General features: G+C 47.6%; 1 protein-coding gene across 1 annotated transcript in view; it reads left to right on the top strand.

Moving 5' to 3' along the window:
* The first annotated feature begins 2,234 nt into the window (after positions 1-2,234).
* Positions 2,235-24,507, top strand: part of LOC133114584 (SRC kinase signaling inhibitor 1-like) — a 71,151-nt gene continuing 48,878 nt past the window's right edge. Inside the window, exons 1-4 of the mRNA XM_061224100.1 lie at positions 2,235-2,473; positions 2,541-2,561; positions 4,434-4,437; positions 11,602-11,628. Of these exons, the coding sequence (XP_061080084.1) occupies positions 2,235-2,473; positions 2,541-2,561; positions 4,434-4,437; positions 11,602-11,628 (291 nt within the window). The remainder of the gene's footprint in view (positions 2,474-2,540; positions 2,562-4,433; positions 4,438-11,601; positions 11,629-24,507) is intronic.

Raw genomic sequence — 24,507 nt, 5'->3', positions numbered from 1 at the left:
CTGGTTCTCTCTGGAGAAAAGTCCCTCAGCCAATCCAACAACAATCCAATAACACACTGCAGCCAATCAGGTGATAGGGCTGGCCTAGGCTGTTGACTAACATACACACCAACGCACAAGGGTTCTCGAGGTGTGAGCGGGGTGGAGTATAAATTCAGCGAATAAGATAACGGTAAGTTGATGAGAAATAGTCAGGTCAGCATGCGTTTAATGAGAAATAGTCTGTTCGGTGTACAGTTGATGAGAAATAGTCAGGTCGGCATGCGTTTAATGAGAAATAGTCTGTTCGGTGTGCATTTGATGAGAAATAGTCAGGTCAGCATGCGTTTGATGAGAAATAGTCTGTTCGGTGTACAGTTGATGAGAAATAGTCAGGTCGGCATGCGTTTAATGAGAAATAGTCTGTTCGGTGTACAGTTGATGAGAAATAGTCAGGTCGGCATGCGTTTAATGAGAAATAGTCTGTTCGGTGTGCATTTGATGAGAAATAGTCAGGTCGGCATGCGTTTAATGAGAAATAGTCTGTTCGGTGTGCATTTGATGAGAAATAGTCAGGTCAGCATGCGTTTGATGAGAAATAGTCTGTTCGGTGTACAGTTGATGAGAAATAGTCAGGTCGGCATGCGTTTAATGAGAAATAGTCTGTTCGGTGTACAGTTGATGAGAAATAGTCAGGTCGGCATGCGTTTAATGAGAAATAGTCTGTTCGGTGTGCATTTGATGAGAAATAGTCAGGTCGGCATGCGTTTAATGAGAAATAGTCTGTTCGGTGTGCATTTGATGAGAAATAGTCAGGTCAGCATGCGTTTGATGATAATGCATTGTGCCATTTTCAGAGCAGCAGTGCGATTTCATTACGATGGCAGGCGTCTGATTAGCATTGTGGGCTACTGGGGCCCATCTGAACTCAGCCCGCGGTCCTGGCACAGTATCGCCCTAGACGCTGCCGCAAACACATATTCTGTGGCTACAAAGCGCAAAACCTTCCCCCCTGAGTCTGAACTGAGAGGAGCGCCTCGGTTCCTGCAAACCCGAAGCGGCGAATGAGAGATGAATATGAGTCGATTAGCCGTCGTCTTCATTCTAGCTGCGCAGGTAGACGGCATCATCAGGGATGTGTGCCTCACAGATGTCTGCAGTCTTGATGATAAAGGAGCTCTGTGTGCCTGCTGATTAACTGTGGGCCGTCTCTTTCTTCTAGCTAACGCCGGGGCCTGTTTTCCCAAACAAGGTAACGGCGCCTCTCACTCTTTGCTCCCATTCGCTGTCCACTGTCAGTGTGTCACCGCTCACCCTCTGTTCGTTAGGGAGCGTGGTGAAAGTGCATGTCTGTGTCGTCTCATGCGCAGCAGTGTTCAGTTAGGGAGCGTGGTAAAAGGGGCATGTCTGTGTCGTCTGTCACACAGCACAGCCTTTAAGGGAGCGTGGTGAAAGTGTGTCTGTCATCTCGCGCGCAGCACTGCAGTTAGGGAGCGTGGTGAAAGTGCATGTCTGTGTCGTCTCTCACACGGCACTGCGAATAAGGGAGCGTGGTGAAGGTGCATGACTATGTCGTCTGTCGCGTTTCTTACGCGATGCACTGTGCTTAGGGAGCATGGTGAAAGTGCATGTCTCCCCACAGTCGTGTGTCGTTTGTAAAGAGACTGAGGGGGTTTTTTTATTGAAGTGTCTGATGAAACTAGTAAGTGATGCTAAATGGCTGCCACCAAGTATTGTGGGTAAAAAAGTTAAAAATGTGTGTTTGGGGAATTTTCTTTGTAGCTTCCCCCATCCGCCCCCCTACCCCCCCCCCCCCCCCCACCCCCCACCCCCCCGTTCACAGGTTTCATCTCAACAATTTGTCTGTCCTTCAGAATGCATTACAAACCAAATATCAAAGATCTCTCCTTCTTAGGTTTTACTGTTTTCTTTGGTGCATTAGCTTTAGACTGCTTTCTCTGTTCTCAGTTTTTCTTAAAAAAAAAAAAACCCTGATCTATAATACAACAAAGAAACTCTCGCACTTTGATGACTGCGCGGTTAACATTCCACCCTGCTCTCCTCTCTGTCTCTCCTCCCTCTCTTTCTCTCCCTTTCCCCCCCCCTTCTCTCCCTCCGTCCCCACCCCGTGTCCGTGTCTCGACGCATCGGCGCGCCGCGCCGCCGATCCTCCCTCCCGACCTCCTCCTCCTCCTCCTCGGCTCCGCCCCGTCCGAAACGCCCCCGCAGACCCCGAGCGCGGAGGGGCGGGTCACATGATCTCCACGGACGACCTGGAGTACCCGCGGGAGTACCGCACGCTGGGCAACGGCACGCGGCGCTTCTCCAACGTGGGCCTGGTGCACACGTCCGAGCACCGGCACACCGTCATCGCCGCCCAGAGCCTGGAGGCCCTCACCAGCCTGCAGAAGGCCGACATGGAGCGCAAGCGCGACGCCTTCATGGACCACCTCAAAAACAAGTACCCGCCGCAGCACCCGCCCTCCCCCTCCCCGTCCCACGGCAGCATGAGGGGCGCCCCCGACCGCGTCCGCGACCGCGAGCGGGACCGGGACCGGGAGAGGGACCGCGACCGCGAGCCGGTAAAACCTTCGCCGTTCGTCCTTCGGTTTCCGCGAAGCGGCCGGGTTTTCGTAAGGGCCGACGGCCGACTCCAACCCCCGTGCTGGAGAGCCGCGCCGTCCAGCGGTTCAGACCTGGGCCCAATGTGTCATTGTTTTGTTCTGAATACTTTTCTGTGCTCGATTGACCTTGCCTGATACAATTGAGTCAGCCAAGAGGACCAGAAGATGGGGTTTGCCCTTTCTGGAGAGTTTTTCAAAAGACCTTGTCTCAGAAATAGTCTCAGAGTATGCTCAGTATTGCATTGAGAAGTATTTTAATTCAAAGCACTTCAAATGTATTTGACACAGGTTTGCTTCAGTTCAATTTTATTAATTCTATAGTGCTTGAAACAGTGGACTCCCATAAAGACACCAGGGCTAAACCCCAAGTTTGCACATTCATTCATTCATTCATTCATTCATTCATTATCTTAACCCGCTTATCCTGAACAGGGTCGCAGGGGGGCTGGAGCCTATCCCAGCATACATTGGGTGAAAGGCAGGAATACACCCTGGACAGGTCGCCAGTCCATCGCAGGGCACACACACCATTCACTCACACACTCATACCTATGGGCAATTTAGACTCTCCAATCAGCCTAACCTGCATGTCTTTGTACTGTGGGAGGAAACCGGAGTACCCGGAGGAAACCCACACAAACACGAGGAGAACATGCAAACTCCGCACAGAGAGGCCCCAGCCGACGGGCATTCGAACCCAGGACCTCCTTGCTGTGAAGTTTGCACATGAGGTAAAAAAAAAAAAAAATGGACTGGCGACCTGTCCAGGGTGTATTCCTGCCTTTCGCCCAATGTATGCTGGGATAGGCTCCAGCCCCCCTGCGATCCTGTTCAGGATAAGCGGGTTAGGATAATGAATTAATGAATGAATGAACATCGAGCTGTTCGATTTCAGCATTATGGAGTTAACTCGCATTGATTACGGGGCTAACTCGCTTCCCCCTCCCTCTTGGGTCTGAACTGGCTGCGGTCTGTAGGATGAAAACCAAAAACAAAACGGCCACCCTGTGGCCTTCCAGGACCTCCACTGTCCGCCCCCGTTTTACTGTTTCAGAGGCTTGTCATGGTACAGTGCACAAAATCTTCTTCCAAAGTTTTTATGTATGTATATATTTTTTAATGAACATTGTTGCAGGAGAAGTTACTGTTGGAGGGTTTGAAAGTCATGTCAGTCAGGGTCTGGGAGGGCTCTGTGTGCTACATGAAAGACCTCATGGGCGTAGTTAGCAGGGGGGAAGCTCCTCAGCGAGCCATGGAACTCACACCGGACCAGAGGCCTGTCTGAAGTTTGGATGGATTTTTCTCCGATGGTTGCGGAGGGCGTTGCTCGTGAATTCAGTTGAGAGGGGGTGAATTCAGTAGAGGGGGCGGGTGCCATGGTGGATAACACGCACTTGCTGAGGTCCTGGTGGATGTTGGGTGGAAAGACATCGTTCTCTGCTAAGATGGAAGGACAGATGTTGCTTCTGGGCCCTCCTAGTCAGCTTTTGTAGATGTCTGAGGTTCGCTGTCATTGGATAGGCTTGTCTGAGATAGGCTTCTCCTCAGCTCTCTCTCTCTTTCTTTCTTTCTTTCTGCCTCTCTGTGAATACTACCTTTCACGTTCCCACACTGTGTCCTTACACAAGCCCCCCCCACACACTCTCTCTCTCTCTCTCTCTCTCTCTCTTTCTCTTTCTTTCTGTCACTTTCCTATTCTGTCACTCCTGGGGAAAAAAAGAGACCAGACAAAAGAAAAAGAAAAAGAAAAAAGATGAATAGATACAGACAGATTGAGGGAGTAAGAAGTGAAGGGAAAAGAGAGGAAAGGAGGGTGGGAGAGAGAGACAGACAGGTGGAGTCCGTGGTTGCCACGGAGACTCGTCCCTTATAAGGAGAGCAATGATATCGCGTTGCAAAGGTCAGCCTTAGAAGAGGGGAGGGACAGAGCAGGGAAGAGAGAGAGAGGGAGGGAGGGAAGTGGTAGAGCGGAGAGCGTGAGAGAGAGAGAGAGAGGGAGAGAGAGAGAGAGGGGGGGAGAGATAGAGAGAGACGCGGCACAGAGCTAAGCGACAGGAGGAGAACGGCAGAACGAGGCAGAGCTCGTGAACGGAAAAGGGCTCCCGTGTCACCTCAGGACTGGAGAACAGCGGGGAGAGAATGGAGAGAGGGGGGGGAGGAGGAGGAGGAGGAGGAGTGGGGGGAGGGAGGCCAAGCCGTCGGACCCAGCCAGCTAGTTAATTAGCGACGGCGCGATCCGTTCATTAGCTGGCCGAGGGGAGGAAACCAACACGCCTGTGAGCAGATGAGCGACATCAGCGGAGTGAAAACCCACCGCCACTCGCCGCGCGTCTAAACGAGAGAGAGGGAGAGGGAGAGGGAGAGGGAGAGAGGGAGAGAGGGAGAGAGAGAGATACAGACGACGCTCGCTGGATTCCATGTACCTGACGGACAGTTGGAGGGTCTGAGGCTGTGGAGGGAGGCAGGTGGAGAGAGCTGCAGGTGAGGGGGTTGGGGGGGGCGGGTGGGTGGCGAGGGGTTGGGAGAGATGACGTCTTCCGTCTCCATCGCATGCCTCTGCTTGTGGTTGTCAGTGGCGACGCTGGGGTACGGCGTTCGGTGGCGGTGTCTCGAGGGGTCCGCTCAGTGAGAGAGTGAGGGGGGGGGTAATACTCAGCATGCAGGTCGCGCAGCCAACGCTAATCTCTGTGAGTGTGTGTGTGTGTGTGTGTCTCTCCTGGTTTGCATGTGTTTGAGTGTGTGTGTGCGGGCGTCTCTGTGAGTGTGTGTATGCGTGTGTGTCCTTGTTTGCATGTGTGTAAGTGCGTGTGTGTGTCCTGGTATGCATGTGGGTAAGTGTGAAGTGTGTGTGTGTCTATGTGAGTGCGAGTGTGTGTGTGTGTGTGTGTGTCCTTGTTTGCATGTGTGTGAGTACGTGTGTATGTGCATGTACATGCGTGTGTGTGTGTGTGTGTGTGTAAGTGAGTGTGACTGAGTGCCTGTGTTTGCCTGTGTGTGTGTATGTATGCATCAGCATGTGTGTGTTTGAGTGTGTCCGTATGTGTGTATGTGCATATGCATGTGTGTGTGTGTGTGTGTGTGTGTGTGTGTGTGTGTGTGTGCGAGTGCGAGTGCATGCATGTGTGTGAGTGTCTGTCAGTATGAGTAGGTGTGTGTGTGCATATGCATACGCATGTGTGTGTGTGTCTGTCCTTGTGTATATGTGTATGTGTGACATTGTGTGGGTGGCTGTGTGGGTGTGTATCAGTGTATCATTGTGTGTGCGTTTATGTGTGCATGTGTGTGTTTGTGGGTGTGTGTACGTGTGCATGTGGGTATGTGTGGATCTATCCCCCTGGCGCCACTTTTCTGTCACATGCTAGTAAATATGCGGGGCTGGAGGCTGTTCTCTATCTCTCTCCTTTTGGTCTCTCTGCGTGTGATGAGGTAGTGCAGTCGTCTGAGGAGGCTGAGGGTTCGACGGGGGCAAACTGGGCTGTTGGGAGGGAGGGAGGGACAGAGAGAGGGACAGAGAGAGGGATGGAGGGAGAGAGAGAGGGAGCAGAGGGCTTCTGCAGAGACGTTGTATTACGAGGCTGCAGGCTGTATGGACACTGGGCTGGAATGGGGGGGAATCTGGAGCCTTCTGTGGTTCTGACTCATAGTCATACACACACCACAGCACAGTCGCACTTTCACACGCTCACATATGTGCATGCATGCTATACAAACGCATGCATACACACACATAAGTGCACACATGCCAATGCATAATATTCACATTCATATGGGCATGTATGGTATGCTATACAAACACACACATAGAAGGGCTAACATATGTGCATGTGTAATATACATACAGACATTCATATGTGCATGTGTAATATACGTACACACATTCATATGTGCCTGCATGCTATACAAACACAGACATGCATGCACACATAAATACACACATACATACATGCATGCATTATACACGTACTCATATGTACATTGTTACTATACAAATACACACATGCATGCACACAAAAACACACACACTTGCACGCACACTCACTCGCACGCACACACACTCACTCACACACGCACGCACGCACTCACACACACACACACACTCACGCACACGCACACACACACTCACTCGCACGCACATACACACTAACTTGCACGCACATACACACACTCACACTCCTACAAACACACACGCGCGCACTCACACACTCACTTGCACACGCACGTACGTACACACTCACACACACACACACTCCTACACACACGCGCGCACTCACACACTCTCTTGCACACACACACACACACACTCACTTGCACTCAAGCACACGCACACACACACTCCTACACAGACACACACACGCACGCACTCACACACACACGCGCGCACACACACACACACACACACGAGTGATTATCCAGAAAGAGCAAAGATAAGGGAGCGAAGTGCAAACTGCTCACATTGGCTTTCAGCAGGATGGACTCCACTCTCTCCATAGCGTAGCTGCAGCACAGAAGCCACAGTACCCACACCCAAACTGAATTCGCAGGTGTTTCCAGGGGAACACAAAGTTCTCTGATGCCAAGGAGACACAAGCCAATCGGAGTCTGAGCAGGGCAGCCCTGCCCACCACACATTGATTGACAGTCAGATGCTCGGGTGGATTTCAGGGGTTATCGTCAGTTCACAGTCCTTAGTTCAGACTACATTTTGCCTTCAGTTAAAGTAAATATATGAATGTCTTTCCCCTCCAATTAAAACAGAATATACTCATTAGTTTTGGTGATCGCTGAACTCCATCTGTGAAAAAAGGAGTACTTTCATGTAAGTTCTATTTTAAATTGAGCAAAACCTTCTGATTGAATCCATGCCACACAAAGCTCTGTGCGGTATATCTGACGTTTAATGTGTGTACTGTGTGTCGTGTCTCGTATGTAGGAATAGAAAGTAATGTATCTTGAGTGGCTTCAGTCAATCAGAACATAAAGAGTTCTGTGCAGCAGATAATGTGACTGACCTCAGATGTGTTTTATCGATGTCGCGATTGTGCTCAAACGAAGATGACTAATCACATGCCACTTATATCCATGAGCATTATGGCATGGCACATTTGGAAATGATGCGTCTTGGAGGGATTGGCATGGCTGAGTGCTGGCTGCTGAGCGCTGGGCGCTGGGAGCTGGGAGCTGGGTGCTGGGCGCTGAGTGCTGGCTGCTGAGCGCTGGGCGCTGGGCGCTGGGAGCTGGGTGGTGGGTGATGGGCGCTGGGCGCTGGGCGGTGGGCGCTGGGCGCTGGGAGCTGGGCGCTGGGAGCTGGGCGCTGAGCGCTGGGCGCTGGGCGCTGGGTCCTGGCTGTGGCACCAGGCCTCCTGTTTGGCAGGGCTGGTTGCTGCCTGCGCTCTGTATGCTGGACATGGTCCAATCAGGGCACGGCCTGCGCACAGGAACACAGGCGTCCGAACAGTGGGCTCAGCTGAGCCTCAGACCAGCAGGTGCTGAACAAAGTCCAAAGACATGCAGATTCGGTTAATTGGAGGGTCTAAATTGCCCCTAGGTGTGCTCCTGCCGTTGCCCTTGACCAAGGCACGGGCCTCAGAGCTGGAGTAGCTCCCAGGACGCTGCACTGTGGCTGCCTACTGCTCCTGAGTAACTAGGATGGGTCAAATGCAGAAGACACATTTCATTGACTTAGAAGGCAATGACAGTAAAGTTCAATCTGCTTGAATCTAATCGAATTGAACACAGCAAGTCCAGGATAGATGAGTCTCAGTGTGAGGGAGTCTAAGCACTGGTGAGTCTACATCAGAGGGGTCCAATCTTATCCGAAAGGGGCCGGTGTGGGTGCAGTTTTTGTTTTGGTCACCTGATTCATCTAATCAACCAATCATAGTTTTCAATCAAGACCTTGATGAGCAGAACCAGCTGTTGCACCTACAGTGGGCCTTTTCATATAAGATTGGACACAGGTAAGTATCAGGATAGTGTGCTCCTAATATAGGTGTGTTCCAGGATAGTTTGCCTCTAATACAGCTGAGTTTCAGGATAGTGTGCTCTTAAATACAGGTGCGTTTCAGGATAGCATGCTCCCAATACAGGTGATCTTCAGCGTAGGAGATTGATGTGGATTGGCGGCGTTACAGGCTTGAATCGGTGACTGAGTCCAGGGAAGATTGAACCAGACAGGCTGACTCACAGCCTACAGGCCGATGAGTGCAGAGCTAGTCCAGATGTGCTTAATGTGCTCTTATTGGTCACTCAGCATCATATCAGCACTGCTCTGTGCTCTTATTGGTCACTTAGCCTCCTATTTGCTGCTTTCTGTCAGGAGAGATTATCTCCGGTCCTGAGCAGCCCTTTCCTGTCCCTTCCATTCTGGTCTTACTGCAGCTGAATCTGCTTTATACTGTATGGTACAAACTCTCTTCCCCTCTGCCGTACCCAGACTTAGACCAGGGCGTAGGCAGCCCGGGTCCTGGAGGGCCAGTGACATTTCCGTTTTCTGTTCCATCTGAGCTTGATCAGGAGAGTTTGATGGATGATTACATCTGATCATTTTCTGAATGGTGAAACTCTGGGGGCCCCCCGCCCAGTGCCATTCGAAGTGCTTTGTAGAGAAAGTGACAAAAGTAAAAACAGATGAGTAATAGAGGGGGAAAGCAGAAGAATATATAACATGGAAATAAAAAATAAAAAATGGCTAAACAAAATACTGAGAATGATAAAATTAAGAGGTAAAATTGTTCCAAAGGACAAGTGCATTTGAGGTAGGTCTTTAAAAGTCTCTTATCCACAGATATCTACAGATTCAGCTTGTTCCACGGTCTGGGGGCATACGGGGTGACCTTCATTCATTAAGTCTGATTAAGTCAAATGATTCTGTGGTTATAGCTTTGGATGGAGCAGAAACCAGGGACAGGGTGTCTGAGTTAGACACTGGCTCATTGCAAGCTTGCATCGCACAATGGCTCTTTCCAGAAAGCCCTACTTGTAGCAGATAGAGATTAGCAAAGTGAGCATTCAGTAGAACATGTTATTAATTGCCTAGTTGTCATTAATTCTACTTACCCGGATAGCGAGCCATTTGTTGCCTCAGAAATGAAACGAGCACTAATGGTATTAATGAAAGCTAAGCTGCTGTGAAATCGCGCTGGTTTGGAGCATCCCGCCAGACCGCGGACGCGCTGTGAACTCGCGGGTCCTCCGTGGCTGGTGTGGGGTTTCTCCTGTCCCGGCTGTCTCTCTGATAAGACCTTCTGGTGCGGGAAAAATGTGTGTGTGCGTGCGTGTGTGTGTATGTGTGCGTGTATGCATGCGTGTGCGTGTGTGCGTGCGTGTCTGTGCACGTGCACGTGCATGTGTTTGTGGATTATTTGTGTGATTGTGCAACTAGAGATGTCTCAGTGAGGGTCTCAGTGCTGGTGAGTCTCAGTGCTGGTGACTCTCAGTACAGGTGAATCTCAGTGCAGGTGAGTCTCAGTACACACACTCACGTACGACACCTCTCTGAGTCCACTTTCAGTCTAGACCAGTGAATAAAATATGTATGGGCCTCTATTGATCTATTGGGGTCTGGAGGAATTTTGGATGAATGTGTGCTTTTTGCTTCTTTTCCAATGATTGATTTTTCGCTGTGCCTCTGTAAAAGGGGAGCGTGTGTGCTGCTGTAGGGTGTACCAGTGTGTACCGTGAGGCAGGAACAACTCTCCTTCCTTTCACCAAAATCCCCATACAGCAAGGCCTGGGTGCAGTCTACATTTAACCCTTTGAGTTGTTTAAAAAAAAAATGTTATTCTATTTTTTTTATTCTAAGTCAGTGTTCTCAAACCCAACTTGCTTTCAATTAACAGATGTGTGTTCAAGACAGCAAACAGCTATTGTTGAACAAATTTAAATTAACATTCCATTTAGTTCACCAACAAGAGTTATGGGGAAAATATGTTGATTGAGCCCAGGCCAGTTATGGACAAATGCTGACTGAATACAAGCCTGGCAGTGTATTGCACTGATGTTTCTACAAGAGAACCTGAAACCAGTGAGGAAAGAGGGTGATGGTGATCTGTCATGATTATATGATTGTCGTGAAATCCAGCCCCCAGACCGCGGAAAACCTTCAAGAGAATTGTAGGCAGGTGATAAAGAAGAAAAAAAAATAGATTCATATTCCTGAAAAAATTCTTCTTCTTTTTTCATTAGTCCAGATCATTCATGCCAATTTTCGCTGTGGGCTAGGTTTCGGCATGTAGCAATTTGATTTAATGGAAAACCCTCTTCTTGGAGGGCAGCCATTTTCTCTCCACTGTGCCTGTCCACCTTCTAGTATGTTTTGCTCTCCAGAAGCATTCTGGGAGACCAGCCAACTTCTGAGAGACCGAGCCACCTAATTCAAATTTCTGCTTGTCATTTAATCCCGTGGCGAGTCAAAGGCAGATGATTGTGTTTGGAAGCGGTGGGTGGGTGGTTTTGATGTAGCGTCTGTGCACAATGTAAACATGCCGCTACCGGAAAAAAACAATTACAAACAGCAATAAACTGTAATGGCCGTCGTTACCCTGGTGATAATTGCCGCAATTTTCCCGTAGTATTTTTCTCGGACGAACGAAGGGCAAATTGTTTCTCCTGGCTGCGTGTTCCTCCTTCGGTGGAAGAGCGCAGATCTCCCTGTGCCTTCTGTACGGAGCTCTCATGCATTTCAATGTCAAGGCAACCTCCGGTGGGGGAGGGGCTGTGCTGGAAGGGTATGGTTATGTGCGCTCCCCTGGAGAATATTCACACCTGTATGCTACTAAAATCTGTCAGTGGGGGTCGGTGGCTTGCTCTAACTGAATATATTTATGCATTTTCTTTCACGCTCTCTCTCTCACGCACTTTCTCAATCACTCTCTCCGTCTCTTGCTGTCAGCAAAGGTGGTTGGCAATATGAAAGTATAACCCTATCTCCCTTTTCCCCTCTCTCTCTTTCTCTCTCGCTCTCCCTCCCCCCTCTCTCTCTTTCTCTCTCTCTCTCCAGCAACAGCCAAACTACTGGAGCTTTAAGGTCAGTGCTGTAAGTGACAGTTTCTATAGTCTCTATGTGTTGTTCTGTCTCCTCTTCAGCAGGCTTCCACCTGCGTCTCTCTCTCTCCTTCTCACTCTCTCCCTCCCTCTCTCTCTTTCTTTCCCTCCCTCTATCCCTCCCTCCTCTCTCCCCCTCTCACTCTGTCTCTAGCTCACTCTCTGTCTGTGTGCCTGCATGTGGTATGCATGCGTGTGTGTGTGTGTGTGCGTGCGTGCGTGCGTGCGTGTGTTTGATGAAAGGATCAGGGATCCCTTTGCTGGTTTTCTCTGGCTCTCTCTCAGGAACAGCCTGACTTGTCCATCTGATAATGAAATATGCATGAAGTTGGAATTATTAGGAATGTGTGTGCTTGTGTGTGCTCTTGTGCCGCGTGTGTGTCCGTGTGCTTGTGTTGTGTGTGTGACTGCGCATGCGTGTGCTTGTGTGTGTGCACAAGGCAGGTGTCACAACGCTTGAAGTAAGTTGTGCAGATAGCGCTGGGTTTGAGGATAACTACAGTGAGTTGCTCTTATGCCCATCACACATTACTGCAGGCGTTACAGCAGAGGGAGCGGTAACTCTGTAGCTGCACTGCATTGTGGGAGTGGCATCCAGGATACACAGAACACTCCTTTTTCTGAATTTGCATAGGGAGGGTTTCACCAGAGCATTTGCATGCTGGGAACTTCTGTTTGAAGCAGAGAAGACGCGTGAATACTAATGTGATCCACGTCAGGGCAGTTCCAGTTCCGCACACAATTACACCCGCAGAAAACTCCCACACTTCATCTTCTGCTGCGGACATTTTTTATCTTGATTTGATTTTTTTACCTTCTGTTGTGGCATAATTGAAATGCCTACTGTTTTATGATAAGTGCATCTGGCGTGGGTTCAGACCGGTGAGAGTTAGTCAGTAAATCTAATAACGCTTTCTATGAACCAAACACCAATAATGCTTTATAGCCGCATTTATAGTGCCTCATGATGCCGGTGTAACGCACTGTAAACACTGCTATGACCACTCGTAACAGCTTATAGGTAGTTAACATAACGGGCTCTATCATGTTGTGTAAGTCCCTGCTATGCAGCTACGTGGCATTATAGGTGTTCGTGGAAAGTGTTACTGTAATTCCTCCTTTCACCGTCCCCATCGTCTTTAAGAAAACATGACCGTTCTGCCTGCAGGCTCAATCTGTTTGAGCACCGGGAGAGCGTGCTCTGCTTTCCCACCTCTCTGTCATAAATATTCATCAGTCTCTCTGGGTCAGAATTCGTAATCGGTGACAGTGTGCGAGATGGGGCTCCACCTCCTCACACTGTCTAAAAGAGGGTCCAGTGACATGTCCGGTGTTAATTCAACTCTGACAGAGTGCGTACGAGTCCAGTAGGGACCGTCTGTAGCTACTCTGTGAGCTGATTTAACAGCGAACGTCTTCCTTAGAGGCTTCCCCTGATGAAGAGCAGTGCATTGTGGGAGAGAGTGGTGTAATTGGCTCCTGAATTTTGCCTTTGTCTAATATTACATTTCATTGAAAGATCTGAAAACATTTGGTGAGACATATGTGCAATAATAGAGGAAATCTGGATGAGGGCAAACACTTTTTCACAGCACTGCGCATGTGTGTGTTGGGTGCGTGTGTTTGTGGGTGTCTTCATGTGTGTTTGTGTCGACACTGTGCTGTATATTTTTAATATGGTTACTGAACTGATTTTTTTACCCCCAGCAAACACCAAATGTTCTCACCACGTTGCTGGAATGTTCTGTCAATGTTATGTGACATGGCAGTGACATTGAAAGAAGGTTTTGTGTTAGCCGGGAGGTTACAGGTTCAAATCCCCGGTGGGGCATTGCTTCAGTATGCTGTAGTAATATATACAGCAGTATAATAGGACAGTAGAAATGTAAAATGTGTAAGTTATTCTTGATGAGTGTCTGCTAAACAAGTTAATGAACTGCTTTTTCAGGCTTGGATCTAAAATAATAGTGTGGTGTTTGAACACTGTGTTCTCTGTATGGTCAGTAACATTCCTCTGAAACCACTTCCCCATACCCCCTTATGCAAATGCGTGTGATGCAATATCTGGAAATAAACGATACTATCATGATATTACAGCTATTTACTCTAATATCATGGTAGTTTATTTATACAATAATACAAAAATAGTTTCTCTGTTAAGAGGCTTCAATATGTATTGCTGGGAAATATATATTTCATTATATCGTCCGAAATTTCTGGATATATTCATAATAGGGATAGTTCCGATCCTGGCTGGTGATTTGACAACCATTGGACAACCAAGCTTTGTGGCATTGCTGACATTTGTGAAAACGTTGCTGTATAATATTCACACATCCACTAACGTAAACATCCGAAGCTGTGGGCCGTGATAAAAAAAGGTGACTGTCATAAATCTCATAAACGCCCAGCTGGGCTGAGTGACCGCATTGTAAAAGTGCACTGTCCGGAATTTCACTTATTGGTGCCTGGAGAACAAAACTTCACAACAACCGCAACGGACAAAATGAATTAAGGTTCAGAGAGGGAGCTCTCCTTGCTTAGTAAGCAAGTAAAACTTTAGAGAGTGTGTGGGATACTTCTTGTAGCCCCTTAAAATGTCTCTGTTTTAAAAGGGTCTTCTGTCTTTCTGAGCCTGTGTGTCTGTGGATGGATCCGCTTTGCGTAGCGGCTAACGACACCCCGTGGCTGGTCGTATATTAGTGATGTATCGCTGGTTCCTATTCCATAGCGCTGTAATATTTCAGCGAAATACATTCCTGTGAGGGTTGCCAGCCGGTGTCCCGCCTCCCCACTCTTCCCCTGGTGACATAAGCTATGGGATTCGCTGTGAAATACGAGCTATTCTGGCATCCGCGGCTATTAGCATAACAGCATGTGATGTACATGGGCCCGTGGGGACTTCCTGTATCTGCGCAGGCTGGTTTCTCCTTGTGCTGCTGCCTCTTCAGGAACTTCCCCTGTCATACTTCAGCTTCTGACATGTTCATGCATCTCTCCTCAGCTGTGAATCTTTTATATATCATTCTTCACACATAGTGGTCCATTCTGGGGTGGTATTGTGGTGCAGGTTAGGCTAATTGGAGACTAACGTGCTCGTCCATATGATTGTGTGAGTGAACGGGTGTATTACTGCCTCTCGCCCCAATGCATGCTGGGATAGTTTCCAGTACCCACCGTTACCCTGACCGGGAAAAAGGGGGTTTGATAATCGATGGATGGATGTACAGATCAATTATCACACAGAAGGCGAGGAAAGGGGTCGGGGGTTTGGTTGGTCTGCAGATGACGGGGCAACATAAAAGGCTACAAAAGACTGCAATGCCACACATTGCCTATGAGGAGCAGGGTACCCTGACTGACCTCACCACCCACCCCTTCCAGAACCTCTATTGAAAAGTAATAGGACTTTTTATTTTTTATTAATATTTCAAAAACTTTTTTCTGCGGCTGCCTGTATGTTATGTTTGGCTGCAACCGCTGTATCATGAGTAACTGTGGTACATGGGTTGTTGGTATATGCGTTATAATCGTATGTGTAGCAGGAGGGTGAACTCCTCCAGTGTAAGTGCACAGATGGAGCACCATGGTTTAGAGCCTTCCGAGGGCCTGTCTTGGGGCCTCTCTAGGGGCCTCTCTTGGGGTCCCAAACCCCCGTATTCGCTGCTCTCTCCTGCGACTCCTCCCCTCCCCTCAGCCTCCCCCTCAGCAGCCTCTGTGTTTTCACAGCGTCGGAGAAATGAAATAAAATAAAATAAAAAACATCGCTCTGTCAACCGCGGGAGGACAGAAAAAGAACCGAAATATTAGCACAGAGATTGCGAGATGGTACGTTTTCCGAAGCGGCTCGCTTCAGTAGTCGAGCTCTCCACCAAAAGGAGCCCTCCCGGGCTTCCGGGGAATCGTCGCTTTCTTAAAATAAATAGATGGGATTCATTTATTCATTCATTTCTTTATTTATTTATTTATCTATCTGGCAGGCTCCCGGCGTTCCGAGCCGGCTCGCGGAAAGCCTCGGAAAGTGCTGCTGCGGAATTCCGATCAGCCGAGCCGAGGAGAGACGCTACAGCGCCCGCTTTCTCTTCCTGTCGGCCGTGTGCAGGGAAGGGCCCCGAAAGCTTCAGCCCCACTCGTCCCCGGTTCTGATTCGCACTTCATTGTCTGTCGCTCTGGATACGAGCGTCTGCTAAATGACTATAATGGAATGTAATGCAATGTAATGTAATGTAACAGACAGGGGAATTGCTTTGACTTGTTTTCCTCAGAGTCCAAAAAGCGAGTGTTGATGTTCTGAACTGAACAGTGAGACACTGCTGCTGCAGTCAGTACCGGTAACTGAAAACAATGTAAACGTTCCAAATAACATGCTCTTAAAAAGATGGACGCTGAAGGGCTGATTGGGGCGGGGCCTGCTGCTACATTGACTCTGATTGGCTGTTTTACGCCGTTATGCAGGCGCAATGTTTTTCACTCCTTTGTGAATCGACATTCGTAATGTGTTTTTTTTTAAGACTCTTAGGGCTGTTTTAGCAGTTGGTCTGTCCTCCACTCCTTCCTGCTATGCTCTGATTTTATTCTGCCACCGTGTCGAAGACTCAGTGCCTAATCCAGCCTCGGCTATAGCAAAGTAACCCCCGACCCCACCCTGCCCTTTTTGTTTCGCAGAAATGGCTTATATTATGACATATAAATTCCCTTTTAAACAAAAGGAAGGTTGGAAACCTGTACTGCATACAGGGGCCCCGGCCGGCCTGTTGTGAATCAGACTGAATATGAACCATTTGGCAGAAGCACCAGTAGAGCCCGGTTCTCAGCGGTTCTCCGGTCATCAGCGCCGTGTTAGAACGAGCCCTTCCGCTCCCCCCGGTACGAGGACTCTCTCGTTTTTCCCTCACCTCTCGTCCAATCGGTGCGAGAAAAGAGGCGCGTTCATCCCGCCGTTAGCGGGGGCGCGCGTGGGCGTGCGCTGGGCCCGCCGGGCTCCCGCTGGGGCTTTGTGCTGGGGGGAAGAAAGGAACGACGGCGAGAAGGACTAGAAGGCGCCAGATTGAGCGATTGAAACGCCATGTACTCGTTTGGTAATTGCAGCCGGTCGGTTTTTCGGGACGCGGGCGGCGGCGGTGCTGAAAGGGCAGGAGCTGCGGGGGGTTTGACCCCCCCCCCCCCCAGCACCCCACCACCCCACCCCTCCACCCTCGCAGAACGGTGAAAAGCAAATGACGCAAGGAAGGGAGGAGGAGGGGGGGGAATGAAGAGACACTTGATTCTGAGCACGGGGAAGGAGTGTGGCCGTGTTCTTAGAAACGTGTGAGCGGAAAGATGGAAAGATAGGAGTACAGAGTCAATATGGGGGAGAGAGGCAGAGGAGCGAGGGGGGGGTGATATTAGTGGAAGAAAGGAGTACAGAGTGAATAAGGGAGGCAGGGGGGTGATATTGGTGGCTGAGAGGAGTACAGAGTGAATATGGGGGAGAGGCAGAGGCGCAAGGGGGGGTGATATTAGTGGAAGAGAGGAGTACAGAGTGAATAAGGAAGGCAGAGGCGCAAGGGGGGGTGATATTAGTGGAAGAGAGGAGTATAGAGTGAATAAGGAAGGCAGAGGCGCAAGGGGGGGGTGATATTAGTGGAAGAGAGGAGTACAGAGTGAATATGGGGCAGAGGAACGAGGTCGGGGGTGATATCGGTGGCTCGTGACCATCTCGTAATCGTCCGTTGCAGTGCTGGACCTCGGCACTGCGTCTCACTGCGTCTCACTGCGTGTCACTGCTGCGGTGCCGGTGGAATTGGGAGAGCAGAAAACAGAGAGCGACTCTTTCTTTGGCTTGACTCTTTCCGTATGGAACAGCCTCACCTTGGAATTATAAGGCGCAATCTGCTTTCTGATTGGTTTTGAGATGTTGAGCTGTAATGCTTTCATCCTAACACTGCGACGCTGAAGTGAAGGGCTGTTCTTCATATATCAAAATGGCCGACAGCATAAAAGTACTCTGAAAGTGCGATACCAAAATCCTGCCAAATTGCCGTATGAACAGCATTTGACACCATTTATGACAGAAATGTCAGAACCTTAAAGTGTCGATAGGCATGAAAGCTCCCAGACAAAGATCCATTTTGCCCAGCAAAAAAGCCTTGAGCTCTATGGGGTCCTTTTGTGGAATCACACGGTTCCATTTCTTTCTGAGAGTGTAGTAATTATAGTTGTTGTTGGCACTACGATGCTGCAAACTCAGTCAGCACTCAGACACTTTAACGCTGCGTAATGAAGCCTAAATAAAGCCTAATAAAGGACAGTGTTGCCTTTGTTCGCTGGCACGCGAAAACTGTGAAACTGGGGGGAAATGTTTAAGCCCTGGATTACCTGCACAGTGTCTCCCCCAGGGGCCAATCACGCTTTAAAGCATCATTTCTGGGAGCCAATCAACACGGGCGCTTTAAAGCATCATTTCTGGGAGCCAATCATCACGGGCGCTTTAAAGCATCATTTCTGGGAGCCAATCATCACGGGCGCTGTAAAGCATCATTTCTAGGAACCAATCACCACGGGCGCTTTAAAGCATCATTTCTGGGAGCCAATCATCACGGGTGCTTTAAAGCATCATTTCTGGGAGCCAATCATCACGGGCGCTTTAAAGCATCATTTCTGGGAGCCAATCATCACGGGCGCTTTAAAGCATCATTTCTGGGAGCCAATCACCACGGGCGCTTTAAAGCATCATTTCTGGGCTCTCACCAGTAGTGGCGAGCAGAAGGACAGTCAGTGACTTCTGAAGGGAAGTGATGGTAGGCGCTTGAAAGAACTTACATAAGCCACCCACGCCAGCATGTAGGGTCTAATTAAGAGAATTAAGAGAGTCTTTTTTTGCGTGCACAGAGTTGCCGTGTTCAATGCTTAATCAGTTTTTAATTTGCATGTGTGTTGTTATATGCATGAGAAACTGCCAGGGAAGTTTATACATGAGATCCATTAAGTACAGTTTTCTGTCAAACTGACCAAGAAAATTCACACACTTGTTTTACTGGGAATTTTAACCAGGCGTTAACACTTACTATGTAGAGAAATTCAGTTATGAATAAACCTGACCCTCCCAATGAAACTCATTAAAATGTCTCCCTTTGAAAGTCTTAGGCCACTCTTCTGTTCCAGACTGACATAATGAGAATATGCATGTCAAGAGGACATTTTTAAAAAATCTGTCTAGTGATCTCGGCTTTTCAAAGGAAAATGGGTCTTCATTTAAATTAATTTGAGAAAAACCCAAAGAGTATAATATCTGTGCTCATATCCTGATATAATTTAACTTTAATAAATTGAATGAATAGTTACAATGTAATTCCTGCAGTATATGGTTCACTCCATATCCAGTACTGTAGATGTAAATACTCTCAAATGAAAGTGTTGACTGTCGGTATTCATGTGCATCCATATGAGGAGAACTGTGTAGGAACTACAGCCCTTTAAAATCATGCCTCCGTCCAAATAGGTATGGACCTGACTATGTGCGGAGAAGGTATTTCAAAGAAATACCAGCTTTTTGAGTAATAAGCATAACACAGTAGACTACCACATCCTTATCTGAATTCCATTCACTTTCTCACCGAGTCAGCAGATGCACTCTGAAGAGACCTTTCACTTCCCTTTTAACCCTTTGAAGGGTATTTCCTTCGGAATGTTCCTTTGTTCAAAATTCTAAATCAGTGTTCTACAACTCCTGTGCTTTCAACTGCCAGTAGTGATTGTGACATCAGCATTAGAATGTACAATCAAGAACACCCTAATCGAATTTTTGTGATCTTACTTGCCGAGGATTTCTGATGGTTATTTGTGTAAAGTCATCACGCAAAGAGGTCATTAGTACTATGTTTTTGCAATTAATTTTTCTCAGTGTGAATTACCAAGAATGTCTGCTGAGTAAAATGTTCACTGTTAAAATGAACTCTTACAGAGTATGGATGAGTCCACTATGGCCAGAGTTGAATTAACACTGGACATTTTACTGTGTGTCAAGGGCTTCTGTCATCTCAGAGAAGCTGAGATTTTTACATTAGTTGTATCCATCCCACTATCTCTTAACTTATGAAATGGTCATTTAATTGTCTTTAGTCTTGTTTCAGTGACATCATTTTTTTCTGACCTCATTGTCAGTTTTTGGTTTTTAAGAAAAGATAACCCTACAAAATGATACAAATATTCAAACTGAAAGAACAACAGTTGTAGGAGAGTGCGCAGGTACAACACTGTACACATCAACGCTGTCAGTGGAATCAGCTCTCACAGAGCTTATAATAGTCTACGAGGAACCACACGTACTTTGAGATTCAAAAAACTCTATCAGACATTGTGCTTTTTGAGTAACTGTTGCTAAGTTCATGATAAGAATGATGTTCAATTTTGTATTGGGCATACATATATACCATATGTATTCTGTAAAAAAACCAAAAAAAAAAACCTTAAATATCAGTGAATAAAACAATATTCTGCAGACAAGTTGCTGGTGCGTTGAGCCTCAGGTCATTTTTTGAGTAAATCAATTTCACGCCGTGTAGGCATGAATCACATGTAGATTTAATTTGCTCTTCAGACATTCTCAATAAAGTGATTAACCCTTTAAGGTGTGAGGTCACCAACACGTGATTGGAATGTTCCTGACTGTACGTTCTCATGGTAACTGAAAGCGGTGGAGTTCTAGAACACTGCATTTTGAATAAAACCTGCTCCTCAAAGAGTCGTGTGTGAAATGTCCGCTTGTCTTTCTTTTCCCTCTCTTCTCTTGATCCATCTTTCACTCCTCGCTCTCAAACTGCTTCAAACTGCTGCAGTCAAAGCTCGAGCAGGTTCGGTTTGTGATCAGCATTGATCCACCCCCATATATTGCGGGATCCTTTTTCAGAATGCCTGCAATTTCATCTACATGAAGTCTGAGGTGTAGTCTGAAGACTTGCATGTGATTCTGATGTGTAAGACACGAAAATACCACCACATTTATTTCAAGGGATAGTTCTTCTTCCCATCCCTCTTCTGTGGTTTTTTATGTCTCTTCAGTTTTAGTGTATGTTTTTGATTGACACTGCACCACCCTTTTTTTGTGGGCAATGAAGGCTATTTTAGATATGACTTTTACAAGCTGCTTTGGAGTTACTGTACATACCTGCAGCATATTTCTTTCTTTAGACCACAAACCCACAAATGCCTCGACAACCAGCCACTGTAAAGCTGGTTATTTGTCAGAAAGCCCCTGTAAGCATCTAAAATATCCTTTATTGCACATAAAAACTGCCTGTCCTTTTTATTCCAGTTTCATACACTGAAAATATTATTGTCAGTGATCTGGAGCCAATAGCTTCGATGACCTTGCTTGAAGCTGCATACTTTCATGGTAGATAGAAATCAATGGTGCCCATCTTACATAATGCTACCTCCTTTATTTTATTTTTTATTTTTTTTGTCAGTCATGTGCAAAGAGAGCAATTACATCAGTAAGGCCAATGGAACCGGCACTATCTGTAGTTAGCTAACCAAAGATATGGAAATAAGCTCTTTTTTTTATGTAATGTGGCCGTAATGTTACCCAGGGTCACCTGATCAACGATAGCTTGCTGAAGATAGTTGTGTGGTATTGATTTAGTGGAAATCATGTTGCGTTACGCCCTGAGGCATTCGGCATTGTCCCAGTGCAAAGCTGCTGTTGGGGGTGAAAGCTGGTTGGGCATAGCAACAGTAGCTAAGGACAACAGGAGTTTTGGCAGGGCTTGACAAGGGGTGTGTTAGACTGACAAGCTAATGATTGTGGCGTTTGTTAGTTGATTATGTTGCTTTCTGTCTATTTGGCTGCCTGTCTGTCTGTCTGTCTCTCTGTCTCTCTGTCTGTCTGTCAACTTCTCTCTCTGCTTGTCCCTGCCCCCCCATATACTGTGATGTAAAATCTGTGTTGCCGTGTTTAACGTGTCTATAAAATATAAAACATATTCCTTGACAGCCGTACATGTGTGCTCTTCGTTATCAATATTCTTTTATATATTAAAAGAATATTAATTATATGTGTTATGGATTTGTGTTAATAATTCCCCTTCAGCATTGCACAAATGTGTTCATTGCCATCTCAGTTCTTTGTTTCAATTGTGTGTCTGTTTTTAATCCATGCTGGTGTCTATCCTCATTGTGAGCTTCTTGTCAGCCTTCCTGTAAAACCATGTGCTATAACGTGCATTAATTTGACATGACCTCATGATGAGAACCGGCCTTTCAGCCCAGCAATGCTCACCTTTACACTGTCATGATTTGCATATTTATCATTGATAATAAGTGAATGCAAATCTACTGAAAACCCCTGGAAGTGGTTGGTTTTTCGTGTTTTGCCGCGGGAGAGATTTGCTGCTGGCTTTGTTTTAGTACGCGTCCTGTGGCCTTTCTCTAGCCTTTTCTCCCAGATAGCTGTGAAAGGTCACAGTGGGGAGAGTAAGTCGTGGTCTCAGCTCATACGCTCATTTCATCCTGTGGGTCAATCCTGACGTTCCTTTTTTCCTTCTGGATTTTCCATAAGGCTGGTTCTCATAAGGGTCCAACCTTTGACCAGCTGACACATAAAATTCGTAATGATGTCAGGAGGGTATTCCCCCCCCCCCTCTCTCTATCCCCCTCTCTCAGTTGCTGTCTCTCTCTCTCTCTATCCCCCTCTCTCTCGCTCTCCCCCCCCCTCTCTCTGTCTAGCAGGGGAGCCGTTTCCCTGATGGGTCTGTGCGGCCTGCTCTGAATCAGGGGTCCTGAGGTTAATATCATGTCTTTTGGACTCTTTCAGGGGATGTCTCACTGCCTCATATTTTGTTTCTTCTAGCAGTTTCTTTTCCTTTACTCCTTTGGTGTAATTGGTTTCCTGCCTCCCTGGTTCCCCCGGTTGGATCGCCGGGTGTTCGGGTTTTAGGGATGTGAGCTAATGAAGCAGACGAAAAGGGAAAAATCCGCACCCCTCCCCCCCCCCCCCCCAACCAAACCGCTTTCTCATGAGGAATCTTCTCATCCATGGTTTTATACTTTATAGTTTTACAGTTTTTCCCTCTGTAGATATTTTTTTAATGCATTTTCATCCCTGACTTCTTCATTAGTAGCAGTTGGCCCATCTCATTGCTGTAAGTTGAACAATCCCTAACAGTTGGCAGATGGAGCCTGTGGCCTGGCCACCTCCCACAGACCATGTCTCTCCAGGACGAGGGTCCACTGAGGGTTCAAGGGTCTCTAGGGCTTGTGACTCCATGGGAAAGTTTAATGTAGTTTTATTTGTTTGGTGTTTTTTTTTTTTTTTTTTACATTACATTATTGGCATTTGGCAGACGCTCTTATCCAGAGCGACGTACAGTTGATTAGATTAAGCAGGAGACAATCCTCCCCCTGGAACAATGGAGGGTTAAGGGCCTTGCTCAAGGCTGCTGTGCTGTTCTTATTGTGGCTACACCGGGATTAGAACCAGCGACCTTGCGTGTCCCAGTCATTTACCTTAACCGCTGCGCTACAGACCGCCCCACATTACAGGCCGCCCCAGAAGACGATCACAAAGACGCTTTACAGTGTATCAGAAGTAGAGTAGCAGAAGTACAGCAAAGTGAAGTACAGTAAAACTCCCTAGTCGGGGGAAAAACCCTCAAACAATGGTGCGAAAAGTCTCCCCAATGGGAAGTAATCTCATGAAGAACCCGGCTATAGAGAGGGAGCCCGTCTTTCGCTGGCCGGCAAGGTGTAAGGGTATACTGTATGTAGCATTCCATTATAACAAATCCCATGGGATGGACAGGTTACACTTATGTAGCATATGTAGCATGCTAACACACGTGCGTATGTACATAAGTATGCACACACACACCCAGACAGTTCCCCTCACACAAACACATACACACACACATTGCTATTGCTAGTGCTATGTTTAATTCTCTCCTGTGTTACTCTGTAAAGCGTCGTTGTGACGGTCTTCTGTGAAAAGCGCTATAAAAAATTAATTCAGTAGAATTGTAGGCTCCGTGCTGGGGGCTGGTGTTTTTAGGCCAGATGTTTCACAGACGCATGCCGTCTTATTTGCTGTTTATCGGGGTTTGTGGATGTTGAGCGGCTCTGGTGACAGCCCTGGGTGATCTGTGTGAAATGATCAGGCCCTGGCTGCAGTTCTGAAGGGAGGTCTTTGCTGTAGCTTAGGGGGGGGGGGGGTGCCTTTCAATTTGGGCAGATGTTCAGATTCAGTAGCATTGCATTACATGTCATTTGGCTGACGCTTTTATCCAAGCGACTTACAGTTGATTAGACTAAGCAGGAGACAGTCCTCCCCTGGAGCACTGCAGGGCTAAGGGCCTTGCTCAAGGGCCCAATGGCTGTGCGGATCTTTTTTTTTTTTAAGATATATATATTTTTTAGGCCTTTTCAGCTTTATTGGACAGTATAGTATAGAGAGACAGGAAGAATGGGAGCGAGAGAGGGAAAGACATGCGACAAATGTCTGACGGTCGGATTCGAAACGGCGACGTCGCGGCTCGCAATGAGCATGCGGTCAGTGCTCTTCAGGCTGCGCCACCAAGACACCCGGCTGTGCGGATCTTAATGTGGCTACACCGGGGGTTGAACCACCGACCTTGAGGGTCCCAGTCATGTACCTTAACCACTACGCTACAGGCTGTACTGTTCCCTCACAGCAGGGCGCTCTTGGGTTCGAGCCCCGAAGCAGTGCTACTGATTAACCAGACTGTCTTCACACCTGACTCCCAGGTAAAGGGATGGTGGAAAACCAGCAGTGCTCAGCCCTCGACCGTGAGTTCATTATCCCTGTTCCTCAAGGACTGTGAGTTCATTATCCCTGTTCCTCGACGACCGTGAGTTCATTATCCCTGTT

This window comes from Conger conger, chromosome 16 (genome assembly GCF_963514075.1).
Source record: "Conger conger chromosome 16, fConCon1.1, whole genome shotgun sequence".
NCBI lineage: Eukaryota > Metazoa > Chordata > Actinopteri > Anguilliformes > Congridae > Conger > Conger conger.
The sequence above is the reverse complement of the archived record's forward strand: the minus strand, read 5'-3'. Positions and strand labels throughout refer to the sequence as shown.